At 37.1% G+C, this 14,250-nt stretch overlaps 1 protein-coding gene across 2 annotated transcripts in view; it reads right to left on the minus strand.

The window, feature by feature from the left end:
• The window catches only part of MYOM1 (myomesin 1), a 129,568-nt gene that overhangs the window by 106,135 nt on the left and 9,183 nt on the right, over window positions 1-14,250 (minus strand). For both annotated transcript variants that reach the window (XM_024758955.1, XM_024758954.1), the window contains exon 2: window positions 2,281-2,421. In XM_024758955.1, coding sequence (XP_024614723.1) covers window positions 2,281-2,421 — 141 coding nt within the window. The remainder of the gene's footprint in view (window positions 1-2,280; window positions 2,422-14,250) is intronic.

The raw sequence follows: 14,250 nt of genomic DNA on the forward strand, positions 1-14,250 counted from the left end.
TCATTATTTTCCCATCCTCTTAGATTGTTAATACTGTCAATACCATTATGCAGTGTTATTTTCATAGTAACAGAATATAGGAGATGGCTCCATATAAAAAATGAAGCTCAGCTAGAAATAAAACCTAGAAGATAAAATTTTTATTCACATTTTCTTTTATCACAGTTTATTTTGTAAATTACCATTTATTTTTTTAATATTTATTTTATTTATTTATTTTTGGCTGTGTTGGGTCTTTGTTGCTGTGTGTGGTCTTTCTCTAGTTGCCGTGAGTGGGGGCTACTCTTTGTTGTGGTGCATGGATTTCTTACTGCGGTAGCTTCTCTTGTTGCAGAGCACAGGCTTTGGCACGTAGGCTTCAGTAGTTGCAGGTCACGGGCTCAGTAGTTGTGGCTCACGGGTTCTAGAGCACAGGCTCAGTACTTGTGGCACACGGGCTTAGTTGCTCTTTAGCACATGGGATCTTCCCAGACCAGGGATCGAACCCATGTCCCCTGCATTGGCAGGCAGATTCTCAACCACTGCACCACCAGGGAAGCCCTAAATTATCATTTCTTGAGACTGGCCTGGAGGGGACAAAATGGTTTGGTGGGGAAAAGGCAGGGAGAAGATGGTGAGTGAGCAGCTTCACTTCACGCCCACACAGGTAGAGAGGCATGCCATGTAGGTTAATGCTAAGCTGACATGATTTTTAAATGATTTTTTAAAAACAGAGTGGGGGGCTTCCCTGGTGGCACAGTGGTTGAGAGTCCGCCTGCCGATGCAGAGGACACGGGTTCGTGCCCAGGACCAGGAAGATCCCACATGCCGCGGAGAGGTTGGGCCCGTGAGCCATGGCCGCTGAGCCTGCGCGTCCGGAGCCTGTGCTCCTCAACGGGAGAGGCCACAACAGTGAGAGGCCCGCGTGCCGCAAAAAAAAAAAAAACAGAGTGGGAAAAAAAGAAGAAAATAAAATATCTCACTTCTCTAACCTAGCCATCTCCTAAAAGGAATATGAGTGTCATTAAACCAACTGTGATGAGGTTGATTCTGGGCAAGCATACTTAACAATGTAAGTATGCTTGTCTGGAAAGTTCACTTTAAAAAATCAGATATAAAAAAAAAGTCAAAGAGGGCTTCCCTGGCGGCGCAGTGGTTGAGAGTCCGCCTGCCGATGTAGGGGACATGGGTTCGTGACCCATCCAGGAAGATCCCACATGCCGCAGAGTGGCTGGGTCCGTGAGCCATGGCCGCTGAGCCTGTGTGTCTGGAGCCTGTGCTCCGCAACGGGAGATGCCACAACAGTGAGAGGCCCGCGTACCGCAAAAAAAAAAAAAAAGTCAAAGGTATAAAATGAAAAGCTAAAAGTAGAATATTGTTTACCCCCTTACCTTCCTAAGTAGGTTCAGAGCAATTATGACATTAGCCTCCAAAACAATTCAGAAAGGAACCATCAGAAAGCAGTGGAAAGAAAAAATGGAGGGAAACAGAAGTAGGTCACCCAAAATTACACCCGCATTATTGCCTACTGATTTTCCTGAGAGCACTTGCCTGGAGAAGACGACCTCATTCTGAACCATCTTAGCTCTGTGAATAATTCTCCATTCAAAGGAAAATAAACAGGGAAGACTCAGAAAGTTCCTGTTAAACTTTAAGTTGGTGTCTTGGACAAGTCTCCTTTCAAGATTCCTTTGTATATATTATCATTCAAAAAAATGTTTATATTATAAACAAATTTGGCATTACACAGACTGGTGATTTAGTGATTATTTTGTTTGAACTTTACCTCATGTAAATCTATTTTATATTTAACAAACATAAGCCAGGCATTATTATGGTGCAATTCTTTTAGTCTACGTTATCTAAGACATTTTTTTCTTCATAATGAATAATAATTAAAACCACACTGGCAACCAATCTACCTAAACATATCATCTGATTTTTTTCTTTTAGTTCACCCAATATTTTATAGTTTTAACCTTTCTTTCTACTCTAAACATAGTGACTATATATAGAGTCGAAAAACTAGCATCCAATACTCAGCTTCTAATTTCAACTAGTTACATAATTAGAAATAAGTTGCTGATCATCCTCTTTTGTCATATAGCCATCCTATGTGATGGCAAACAGTTTTACAATGAACACATCTCCCTCTGTGCATGGTTCTGAGGTTCCACAGACCTTTCTCAACCAGTACATAGTAAGTGCTCAATAAATGACAGCTGCTATTGTTATTACTACCTGACAACATTTACTCTCCACTTTCTAATAATCAGATCCAGGGAGAAAATCCGTACATACCGTCCTGAGAAAATGGGCACCATGTAGTCACTTGGCAGATTTTCTTTCTTCTCTCCAGAGAGAAGGCTTTTCTTGGCTCTCTTTGTTTGGGGGCTCAACTTGGATGAATAATCTTCTAACATCAGACTGGAATCTGTAAGTCTGAAAAAAAACACCCTAATGTTAGTCTATAATTTTAAAAAATGCTTATAAAAGGAATTTTTAAGTTTGAGGATGTTTTACAGAAACCTAGACGGCTAATGTTATAATCATCTTTTATCTTTAGAGCTAGCGTGAGAATGACCTCACATAATGCACTCTATCTAGACACAAGAGAAAAATAAATCTATAGCAATTTTTAAAAATTGCAGTATAACTGCTTTACAATGCTGTGTTAGTTTCTGCCGCACAGTGAAGTGAATCAGCCATATGCATACACACATCCCCTCCCTCTTGGACCTCCCCCCGCCATCCCACCATCCCACCCAGGTAGCCCATCACAGAGCACCGAGCTGAGCTCCCTGTGCTATACAGCAGGTTCCCACTAGCTATCTATTTTACACATGGTAGTGTATTTATGTCAAATTTCATGGCTTTTTCCCCCTTAAAATTTCGAGGGAAAGTGGCAGTGCTTTGGTAATAGTTCCAAATACCCTTTGCTGTTAAGTTAATGTTGGAAATTTAGGTGGTCTACATAAACAGTTTGGATACGTTGTGTATCCAAATGCTTTCAGGGGATTGATACAAAAGCAGATTTTCTGTATTGGGAGCCCAGGCAATTCTGATGCAGGGCCTCTAGGTTCAACTTGAGGCCTTTATGTAGTATAGACAGACTCCATCTGAAAGGACACTGGGTTCATCAAACAATAGAGTTAATATACTTTCTGTGAACACACAGCGTCGAGTGACTCAGAAAATTACAGGTTTGATAAAGAACACTTTTCTAGTGCTGTTGCACACAAAAATCCACCCACCCATGCACACTGGTGCGAGTGTACACTTGGAGGTAGTTATTGTTCTAATAAACCAAAAAATGTGTCAGCAGAGTGGAAAACATGACAGTAGAGATTGCACCTAGAGAAAAGAATTGATGAAATTAAAAGGACAACCTTAATCTATATAGTTCTTGAATGAAACGAAGTGCATCTTCTTTCAAATGTATAGAATTTGGCATAAATTTCAAAAGTTCATGGACTCTGAACAATCCATGGGCTCAGGCTAAAAGCCTCTCATCTACATTGTAATGAAAGATAGTCACAATAGGAAGCCGTACAGGAACTCTCTGTACTATCCTTGTCATTTTTCTACAGACTTGAACTGATTCTAAAATTAAAAGTTAATATTAAAAAGTCCCTGGTGTAGAGAAAATTTGAAGAGAAAGTGAAGCATGTGAGTGGTGTGGCATGGAAAAAGCCAGCTGCCCAGTTAAAACAGCAAAACCTTCCAAAGTGTCCAAACCTTGATTGTTTCCAGTCTTTAAAAAGCATTAGCAAAAGCAAAGAGATTACCTAAATCAAAAGAAGACAGCACATATACAGAGTACAAAATGGATACATAATAATGCAAATAATCTTATCCCCTGCTAAGCAAGTAACACAGACCTGCAGGGCTTCTAGGAAGTACAGGGGGTGCAAACGTAGCCTGAGAGTATAGGGTAGGCTACTGTCTTTAATTCCTGGAGTGGAGTTGTAGCACAGAAATGGCAAACCTTTTCCTCTCCCACTAACTACCCCCTCCCCCAGGGTGAATATCTAGCTCTTATTCTATGATCAGCATTAATGCCAAAGGTTAGAACCTTGAAATCAAACTTGTGGATTGGTTACCAATTGGAAGGCTTAGTGAAATTTGTTCCTGGCTGGCTGTTCCAGGCAGCAGCAAAATGATTGCATTCTATACCCCTAGCAGGTTACAAAGTACAGGCTGTGCTAATACAGGTCTAAGTTTAAAGTGGTATTTTCCTTTACTCCTTTAATTCCATTACTATACAAAATAAAATTAAGTATAGAGTCTGTTTCATTTTTTTCTATTTATAGAACATTTGCATTTTCTAATTTTTCTCCTGTTTTTGTTTTTGCTCTTTTTACTTTCATTCTACTATCTGCAGTCATATTCTCATGAGCTCATATTTTCAATGTTTATTTATATCAAAACAGCTGTGATTTGTCATTCTTTTTCTTGTACTGTCGTTCCTTTTTTTCTGTCATTTTCCCTTTAAGATAAACCTTTAAAATGATTCACTTATTACATAGAATGTGCCAGAATGTGATTATTCCATTCTCACAAGTAAATCACAGCAGATGATTTTTAATAGTTAAACTTTATGGTAAAGATTCATGGTACTATCATCAGTTTTCACATAATATTTCATTTGGAACAAAAAGCTTCAAAAAAAGCATTATGATTTTATATATTATATAGTATTATTTAGAAAATCATATATTATATAGTATTATTTAGAAAATCCAAAGTATTTAGAAAATATCAAACACTTGTTATGCTCTCAAAGTTTCTTCAAGCTTTTGAATCCTAACAAAAAAAAGAGTGTGTGAAGGATTAGATGTTAAAATACTGTGCCAACAGACTATTTGGTAATGCTAAGTCATTTACTGAAGTTAACAAACAAAACTAAATCAGAGAAACAAAGTTTTAAGGAACTGACTATGCAATAATCAGTGTAACTAATTATTTGAAGGAAAGCCACGTCTATTTTGTTATGACCCGGGAACACTGAAGTCTAACATCTTACTCTATTGAATTTTAAAGTCAAATAATGTTTTTAGAGAAGTTCAATAGAATATGTAAAATTTAAATTTCTTTTTTTTAATTTAAATTTCTTTGAAGTTACATCAAAGAGCTAAATAAGGGCTTGCTAACCTCTTGGGCTTTTAGTTGTATCTAAATTTTGAAAATAATACTCTGTCTTATAAGTCAGTTTCTGAGTAGACACTTAACTTGACATGTATGGATCAATGTGGGTCTTTTAACTATTAAAACTATATTTAACAGGACTTCCGTGGTGGTGCAGTGGTTAAGAATGGTTAAGAATCCGCCTGTCAATGCAGGGGACATGGCCTCAACCCCTGGTCCAGGAAGATCCCACATGCCGCAGAGCAACTAAACCCGTGCGCCACAACTACTGAGCCTGTGCTCTAGAGCCGGCGCGCCACAACTACTGAGCCCACGTGCTGCAACCGCTGAAGCCCATGCACTCGGTGGCTCCGCAACAAGATAAGCCACCGCATTGAGAAGCCCGTGCATTGCAACGAAGAGTAGCCGCCACTCACAGCAACTAGAGAAAGCCTACATGTGGCAACGAAGACCCAACGCACCCAAAAATAAATTAAAAAAATTTAAAAACCCTAAATTTAATGTTCTTTATGTCTTGAATCTTTCTGAACTTCAATTTATGAAGGCAGGGAAACTAAGCTATAGGTAAGGATTGATTTGTGTGTGCATGGGTGCACCCATGTGTCTGTAACTGTGTCTAAGTACATCTACCTGTACTCTGCTAGTAATTGTGGTATGTCCTCCTAATATGCCTAAAGTTAGCAGAATTTAAAGAAATATCATGGTGTGTATGACATCATCACACCTATGACCAGCAGCACCACAGAGAAGGGATGTAGCCCAGGTACAGACAGCTCCTTCTGGAAATGTTCCAGGGACTCAGAAATAGACTTGCACCTCCATCCAGTTCAAATACTGAACAGCAACAACAACAAAAAAAACAACATAACCTTCTGCTCTTACAACTTCATAATTATTCTTAACAGGAATAGCAAGAACAAAACTAATTATAGAAGCACAGAACTGGAAGAGATCTCAGGGATATTTATACCACACTCAGTTTATAGATGTGGAAGACCTGGAATATCTTTGTAACTTGCCCAGGTTCATACAGCAAGTTGGTAGGTGAGCTAGGACTAGCATCCACCTAGGTTAGTGCTCTTTCCACTACAGCAGTAGTCTCTAACTTTTGTGACTGAGTCCTCTCAATCCAAAAATATTGGGGGCATGCCACCTGTTTACTTATAAATTCTACACATATACTGCTGTATAACTATTCTCACTTTATGAAATATTCCATCAACAGAAAAATTTTATGGGCCAAATTTGACTTTTAAAAAAATACAGAAGTGCTCATATTTTTTCCTACACTTCCATGGCTTGCCTTCACGGATTCGCCACTTTGGAAACCACAACACCATGTCACACTGCCCATAATGACTCTGATGTTGATTTGCTATTCCTGAATTTATTCACATCAATTGATTTATTCACATCACAGTCCAATTAAAAATAAAGCATTAAAAAACTCATTAAACTTACATGAAGTAAAATGCTAGTTCTTTAAAGTTATGTTGTCCTAGTTCCCCAGGATGAGTAACTTTATTCACACTTATGTTAAGTATGGATCTACTTAATGGCTATATTACTTACTAAAAAAATTATGACAACCTATCAGCATGTTTCAGAAAAAATGATCGGTTGTAGACACCCATCCCTATATGCCTACGGTTATATTGTATTATTGGTTTCCCTCTCTATCTTTCCCGTCGCCTATGACTATTCAAGGAGGGGGATGGCCTAAGTTACCTTTGTATACTCAGTACTGTGTGCACTGCCTGATAGTGTTCAATAAACTTACTGAATGAAGTGAAATCAAGATTCATCCTCCTGTAATCATACGCTATCTCAGTGATTCTCAACCCTGACTTGCCATCAGAATCAGCTGAGGAGCTAATAAAAATGACCAATGCAGAGGTGGGACTTCTAGTATGGTGGAGTGAGTAGTTCAGCAGTTTCTCTCCCCAAAAAGCCATGATAAAATTGGATACAATTGTCAAAACCAACCCATTCAGGGCTCTGAAAATCAACCAAAGGCATACACTACACTGACAAGTGGTTATTCGTAAAAAGATACTGAACTTCAGGTATGAATAAGTGGGAGTCTGTGTGACATTCTTGCCTAGCCTTTCACCACCCCCTAGCTCCCAGCTCAATCCATAAAGTAGTTCTACCAAGGTGGGAAAAGGTGAGAAAATCATAATGTTCACTGCCAGAGGGGTTGACTTGATTTGGAGCAGAGCATGATAAACCTCCACAACCAGCAACATTGTAACATGAGCCATCTAAGTGGCAAACAAACAAGGGAAGACCAGCAGCTCAATCAATCTCAGGACGCAATCACGGTTGGAGCAAGCAGAAGACTGGCAGGTCAGCCTGAAATTTAACAGGAAGATTTGAAAAACAAGACCACCATGGAGGGGCTTCCCTGGTGGTGCAGTGGTTAAGAATCCACCTGCCAATGCAGGGGACATGGGTTCAAGCCCTTTTCCGGGAATCCCACATGCCGCGGAGCTACTAAACCCATGTGCCACAACTACTGAGCCTGTGCTCTAGAGCCCACATGCCACAACCACTGAGCCCGTGTGCTACAACTACTGAAGCCCACGTGCCTAGAGCCTGTGCTCCACAGCAAAGACAAGCCACCGCAATAAGAAGCCCACGCACCACAACAAAGAGTAGCCCCCGCTCGCGGCAACCAGAGACAGCCAGCGCACAGCAACGAAGACCAACGCAGCCAAAAACAAAAAAAGACCACCATGGGGTCTTCATAAGCTCTCCATGTGCCTTAATAGAAAAAAACTGGAGAGGGTTCAGGTTATCCACACATCATTGGTTAACTGTAAACCTGTGTACATGTGCAGAGGAGAAACAAGAGAGTCTAGAGGTAAGCAAATCCAGGGCATACATACTTTAAAATTACCTGAATTTCAAATGTGCTCCCCAACACACACACAGATCTATTGCCAGAAGATGGAAACTTTACTGTCTTGAGATGTTTGAGCACAGTGTCTGACCATTCATTGATTGGCTGTTAATCTATGCAAATACAAGGTGATCCCTATGAATTCAGGCTTAAAAATGAGAATGACAATTTTTTAAAAAAACTAAAACAGAGACAACAGCAGTAACACAGTGCTAGGTAAACAGATTCTATAAATGTGTTTAGGCAAGTAATTAAACAAAAACAAAACAGAGCAACAACACATTTAGGGAAAAATTCAGAATCCAGAATTACTACAGTATATTATCTAACAGGTCCCATTTTCTTTTTTTTTTTTTTTTTGGCTGTGCTGGGTCTTTGTTGCTGTGTGTGGGTTTTCTCTAGTTGTGGCGAGCAGGGGCTACTCTTTGTTTCGGTACATGGGCTTCTCATTGCAGAGGCTTTTCTTGTTGCGGAGCCCAGGCTCTAGGCACGTGGGCTTCAGTAGTTGTGGCTCGTGGGCTCTAGAGCGCAGGCTCAGTAGTTGTGGCACACAGGCTTAGTTGTTCCGTGGCATGTGGGATCTTCCTGAGCCAGGGATTGAACCTGTGCCCCCTGTGTTGGCAGGCAGATTCTTAACCACTGTGCCACCAGGGAAGCCCCCAACATGTCCCATTTTCAATTAACAAAAATTATGAAACATGACAAGAAATAGGAAAGTGTGACACACACCAGCAGAAAAAATCAGTAAATAAAAATTGTCTCCAGGTGCACCCTGATGTTGGATTTAGCAAACAAAGACTTCAAAGCAGTAATAAGAAATAAGTTCAAAGGCCAATAAAGGAAACCATGTTTAAAGAATTAAAGGAAAGTATTATAATAATGACCCAAAAAGAGAGAATGTCAACAAAGAGATAGGAATTATAAAATAGAAGCAAATGAATATTTTGGAGTTTAAAAGTACAATAACTTAAATGAAAAATTTATTAAAGGGACTCAACAGATTTTATATAGAAGAATTTAAAAAATCAGTGAATCCGAAGATAGAAATAATCTAATAAAAAAAACAGAAAAAGAATGAAGAAAAAAATCTTAAAGCCTCAGAGATCTGTTAGACAACATCAAACATACCAATATATGAGTCATGGTAGTACTGGAAAGAGGAGAGAGAGAGAAAAGGTAGGAAAATATATTTGAAGAAATAATGGACTAAAATTCCCCAAACTTGATGAAAATATTAATCTATGGATCCAAGATACTCAACAAACACAAGTATGATACTCACAAAGAGATACACATGTAGATATATCATATATAGTCAAACTGTTGAAAGCCAAAGTCAGAGAGAAAACTTCAAAGCACCAAGAGTAAAATGATTCATCACATACAAGAGAACAATATATTAATGATTGACTTCACATCAGAAACAATACAACCCACAGACATTCGTATGACATATTTAAGTGCTGGGGGAAAAAATAAATCAAGAATTCTATATTCAGCAAAACTATTACTCAAAACTGAAAGCAAAGACATTGCCAGACAAAGACCGAGAGAATCCATTGCTAGCAGACCTGTCTTATAAGAAATGCTAAAGCAAATCCCTCAGGTTTAAAGGAAATGACACCAGACAGTAATCTGAATCCACACCAAAAAATAAAGAGCAGCAGGAAGTAAATAACTAGATAAATATATAAGCATACATATATTTCTATTTTCTTAAATTCTTTGAAAGACATAATATTACATAAAACAATACTTATCACACTGCACTGTTGGGTTTATAACATATATAGTTGTAAGGCATACGATAATAGTACAAAGGATAAGGGAGGAAATGGAACTATATTGGAGCAAAGTTTCTAAATTTTACTCGTACGAAGTTAATATAAATCTGAAGTAGATTGTGATTAGTTAATATGTATATTATAATTTCTAAAGCAATCCCTTAAGAAAATAATAAAAAAATAGAGTCAAGAAAGAAAGGAATTAAACGGTACACTAAAAATATCTATTTAACACAAAACAAGGCAGTAAAGGAGAAACAAATGAACAAAAGAGATATGCAGAAAAAAATTTAAAAACTGGTAAACGTAAGTCCAACCATAGCAGTAATTTTATTAAATGTGAGTGAATTAAAAACTCCAAGGAACAGCAGAGATTGTCAGAATGAATTTTTTAAAATCCAACTATATGCTGCTACAAGAGCCACATTCTAAATTCAAAGACACATATTGTTAAAGTAAAAGGATGAAAAAGATATACCATGCAAATAATAACCATAAGGAACTGGAGTGGCTATATTAATATCAAACAAAATATACTTTTAACTAGGAAATATTACTAAAGACAAAGAGGGACATTTCATAATGATAGGAAGGTCAGTTCCTCAAAAAAAATAACAATTATAAATGTACATGGATCTACCAACAGAGCCCTAAAATATATGATGCAAAAAATGACAGAATTGAAAGAAAAAATAGAAAATTGAAAATAGCTGGAGATTTCAATACTCCACTTTCAATAACTGATAGAACGACTAGACAAAAATCAGCAAGGACATAGGAGACTTGAATAACACTCTCAGTCAACTTGATACAACTGACCTTTCTAGAATACTTTAATGACAACAAAATACATATTCTTTTAAACATTCTCCAGGAGAATTTATATGCTAACTCACAAAACAATCTCAATCCATTTAAATGAATTTAAACCATACAAAATATATTCTCTGATAACAGAAAAATTAAGTAAAAATCTACAACAGTAAGAAATTTAGAAAATCCTCATATATCAGGAAACTAACAACATACTTCTAAATTACTCACAAGGGAAAAGAAATCACAAGGGAAATTAGAAAGTATTTTGAACTACATGAAAACAAAAACACAACATATCAAAATTTATGGGATAAAGCTAAAGCAGTTATTAGAGGTAAGTTTATAGCTTTAAGTGTCTATATTAGAAAAGAAGAAAAGTCTCAAATTAATAACTTAAGCTTTCATTGTAAGTTAGAAAAAAATTAAATATGAAGCAAGTAGAAGGTAGATATAATAAGATCAGGGAGGAAATCAATAAAATAGAAAACAGAACAACAATAGGTAAAATCAGTGAAACAAAAGTTGGTTCATTGAAAAGATCAAGAAAATTGACAAACCTTTCACTAGATTAACCATGAAGAAAGAGAGAAGACACAAATTATCAAGAACAAGAATAAAAGAGGAGATCACTACCAACCCCACATAACTTAAAAGGCTCACAAGGAAGTATGATAAATGCACTTATGCCAAAAATTTAGACAACTTAAATGAAATGGAAAAATTCCCATAAAGATTCAAACTACAAAAACTAACTCAAGAAGAAATTAAAAATCAGAACAGATCAATAACAAGTAAAGAAACTGAATTAGTAACTTAAAATCTTTGCACAGTGAACCGCCCAGGCCCATATGGTTTCACAGATGAATTCCATGGAATATGTAAAGAAGAAACAAACAAATCATTTCCATGTATTTTCAAAAACAGAAGAGAAGGGAACACTTCCCAACTTATTCTATAAGGCCAGTATTACCTGATATCAAAGCCAAACAAAAACATTATAATAAACAAACAAACAAAAAAAACACAGACCAATAGCCTTCAAGAACACAGGTACAAAAATCCTTCACAAAATATTAGTAAACTGAATCCAGCAACATATAGCCAAGTGGTATTTATTCCAGGAATGCAAGGTCGATTTAACATTTGAAAATCAATCAGTGTAATATACCATATTAACAGAATAAAAAACAAAAAAAATTATCACCTCAATAGATGCAAAAGAAGTATTTGACAAAATTCAGCATTCCTTCGTGTTAAAAACTCTCAACAAAAGAGGAATAGAAGGGCTTCCCTGGTGGCGCAGTGGTTGAGAGTCCACCTGCCAATGCAGGGGACATGGGCTCGTGCCCCGGTCCGGGAAGGTCCCACGTGCTGCGGAGCCGCTGGGCCCGTCAGCCATGGCCGCTGAGCCTGCGCATCCGGAGCCTGTGCTCCGCAACGGGAGAGGACACAGCAGTGAGAGGCCCGCGTACCGCAAAAAAAAAAAAAAAAAAAAAAAAAAAGAGGAATAGAAGGGAAGTTCCTCAGTCTGATAAAGACCATCTATGAAAAATCTAGAGCTAGTATCATATCTAATAGTAAAAAATTAAATCCTTTCTTCCTAAGACAGTAAGGGAACAAGGGTGTGATATTTGCTCTTGCCACTTCTCTTCAACATTGTACTGAAGTTCACATTATACTGAAGAGTAGCCAAGACAATTATTAAAAATAAAATTGAAAAAATTGGATAGCAAGTCTACCTTTAGTTATGGATGATATAACCCTATATGTAAAAAATGCTAAGGAATACACACACACACACACACGCACACACACACAAATGCTACTACTAATAAATGAGTTCAGCAAGGTAACAGGATACAGAATCAAAACACAAAAATCAATTAAACTTCTGTTTACTAGCAATGAACAATACAAAAATAAAATTAAGATAACTCCATTCACAATACTATCAAAAAGAATAAAATATTTAGGAATAACTTTAACATAGAAGTATAACACTTCTACATTGAAAATTACAAAACATTATGATAAGTGAAACAAAATCTAAATAAATAAATATCCCATGTTCATGGATTGAAAGAGTCGACATTGTTAAAACACACATTTTTCAAAATTGACTTATAGTTTCAACATAATTCTTATATTGCCAGCAGACTTTTCTCTTTGTAGACATTAACAAGGTGATCTTAAAATTTATATGGGAATATGAAGGAATTACATAGGCAAGATTTTTTATTTTATTTTTTTGTAGAAGAGGAACTAAGTTTGAGAACTTACATCTACCAATTTCAAAACTCTTTATAAAGCAATAATAATTAAGAAAGTGTGGTGCTGGCATAAGGACAGGCATACAGATCCATGCAACAGAATTGAGAGTTCATATATAAACCTTTTTACTTATGGTCAGTTAATTTTTGATAAAGGTGCTAAGGAAGTTAAGGGGGAAAGGATAGTCTTTTCAACAAATGGTGCTGGGACAATTGTATATCCATAAGTGAAGGGATGGATTTAGAACTTTACTCAACATCACATACAAAAAATTAATTCAAGCAGCCGCATAGCACAGGGAGATCACCTCGGTGCTTTGTGACCACCTAGAGGGGTGGGATAGGGAAGGTGGGAGGGAGGGAGATGCAAGAGGGAAGAGATATGGGAACATATGTACATGTATAACTGATTCACTTTGTTATAAAGCAGAAACTAACACACCATTGCAAAGCAATTATACTCCAATAAAGATGTAAAAAAATTAAAAATATTTAATTCAAAATGGATTATTTCTAAATGTAAAGTAAAATTATAAAACTCAGAAGATAAGATAAATTCTTTATGATACTGAGTTAGAGTTCCTAGATATGACATGAAAAGCATGATTAAAAAAGGAAAAAAAGTGATGAACTGAATTTCATCAAATGTAAAAGTTCTGGTCTTTGAAGGACACTGTTAAAAGAATGAAAAGACAAGTCACAGAATGAGAGAAAATATTTGCAAACATTAATAAAGGAATTGTATATAAAATATTTAAATAACTCTAATGATTCAATAATAAGCAGAAAAAAATCCAATTTAAAAATGGGCAAGGGCTTCCCTGGTGGCGCAGTGGTTGAGAGTCTGCCTGCCGATGCAGGGAACATGGGTTCGTGCCCCGGTCTGGGAGGATCTCACATGCCGCGGAGCGGCTGGGCCCGTGAGCCGTGGCCGCTAAGCCTGCACGTCCGGAGCCTGTGCTCCGCAACGGGAGAGGCCACAACAGTGAGAGGCCCGTGTACTGGAAAAAAAAAAAAGGGCAAAATATTTGAGCAGGCATTTCACCAAAGAAGATACACAAATGGCTACCATGCACATTAAAAAGATGGTCAACATCGTTAGCTATTAAGTAAGCACAAGTTAAAACCACAATGAGATCCCACTACACACCCAAAAGAATGGCTATAAAAAATAAGACAGAAAATAACTAATGTGGATAAACTGGAATCCTTGTACCTTAGTATGTGAATATAAAACGGTATAGCTGCTTTGGAAAAGAGTAGTTTCTTGTAATGTTAAACATAAACTTAGCACACAACCCAGCTGATATTTTAGAATGTGCAAGAGAAGGTTCACTTCAAACAGAAA

This window comes from Neophocaena asiaeorientalis, unplaced genomic scaffold (assembly GCF_003031525.2).
Source record: "Neophocaena asiaeorientalis asiaeorientalis breed wild unplaced genomic scaffold, Neophocaena_asiaeorientalis_V1.1 scaffold669, whole genome shotgun sequence".
NCBI lineage: Eukaryota > Metazoa > Chordata > Mammalia > Artiodactyla > Phocoenidae > Neophocaena > Neophocaena asiaeorientalis.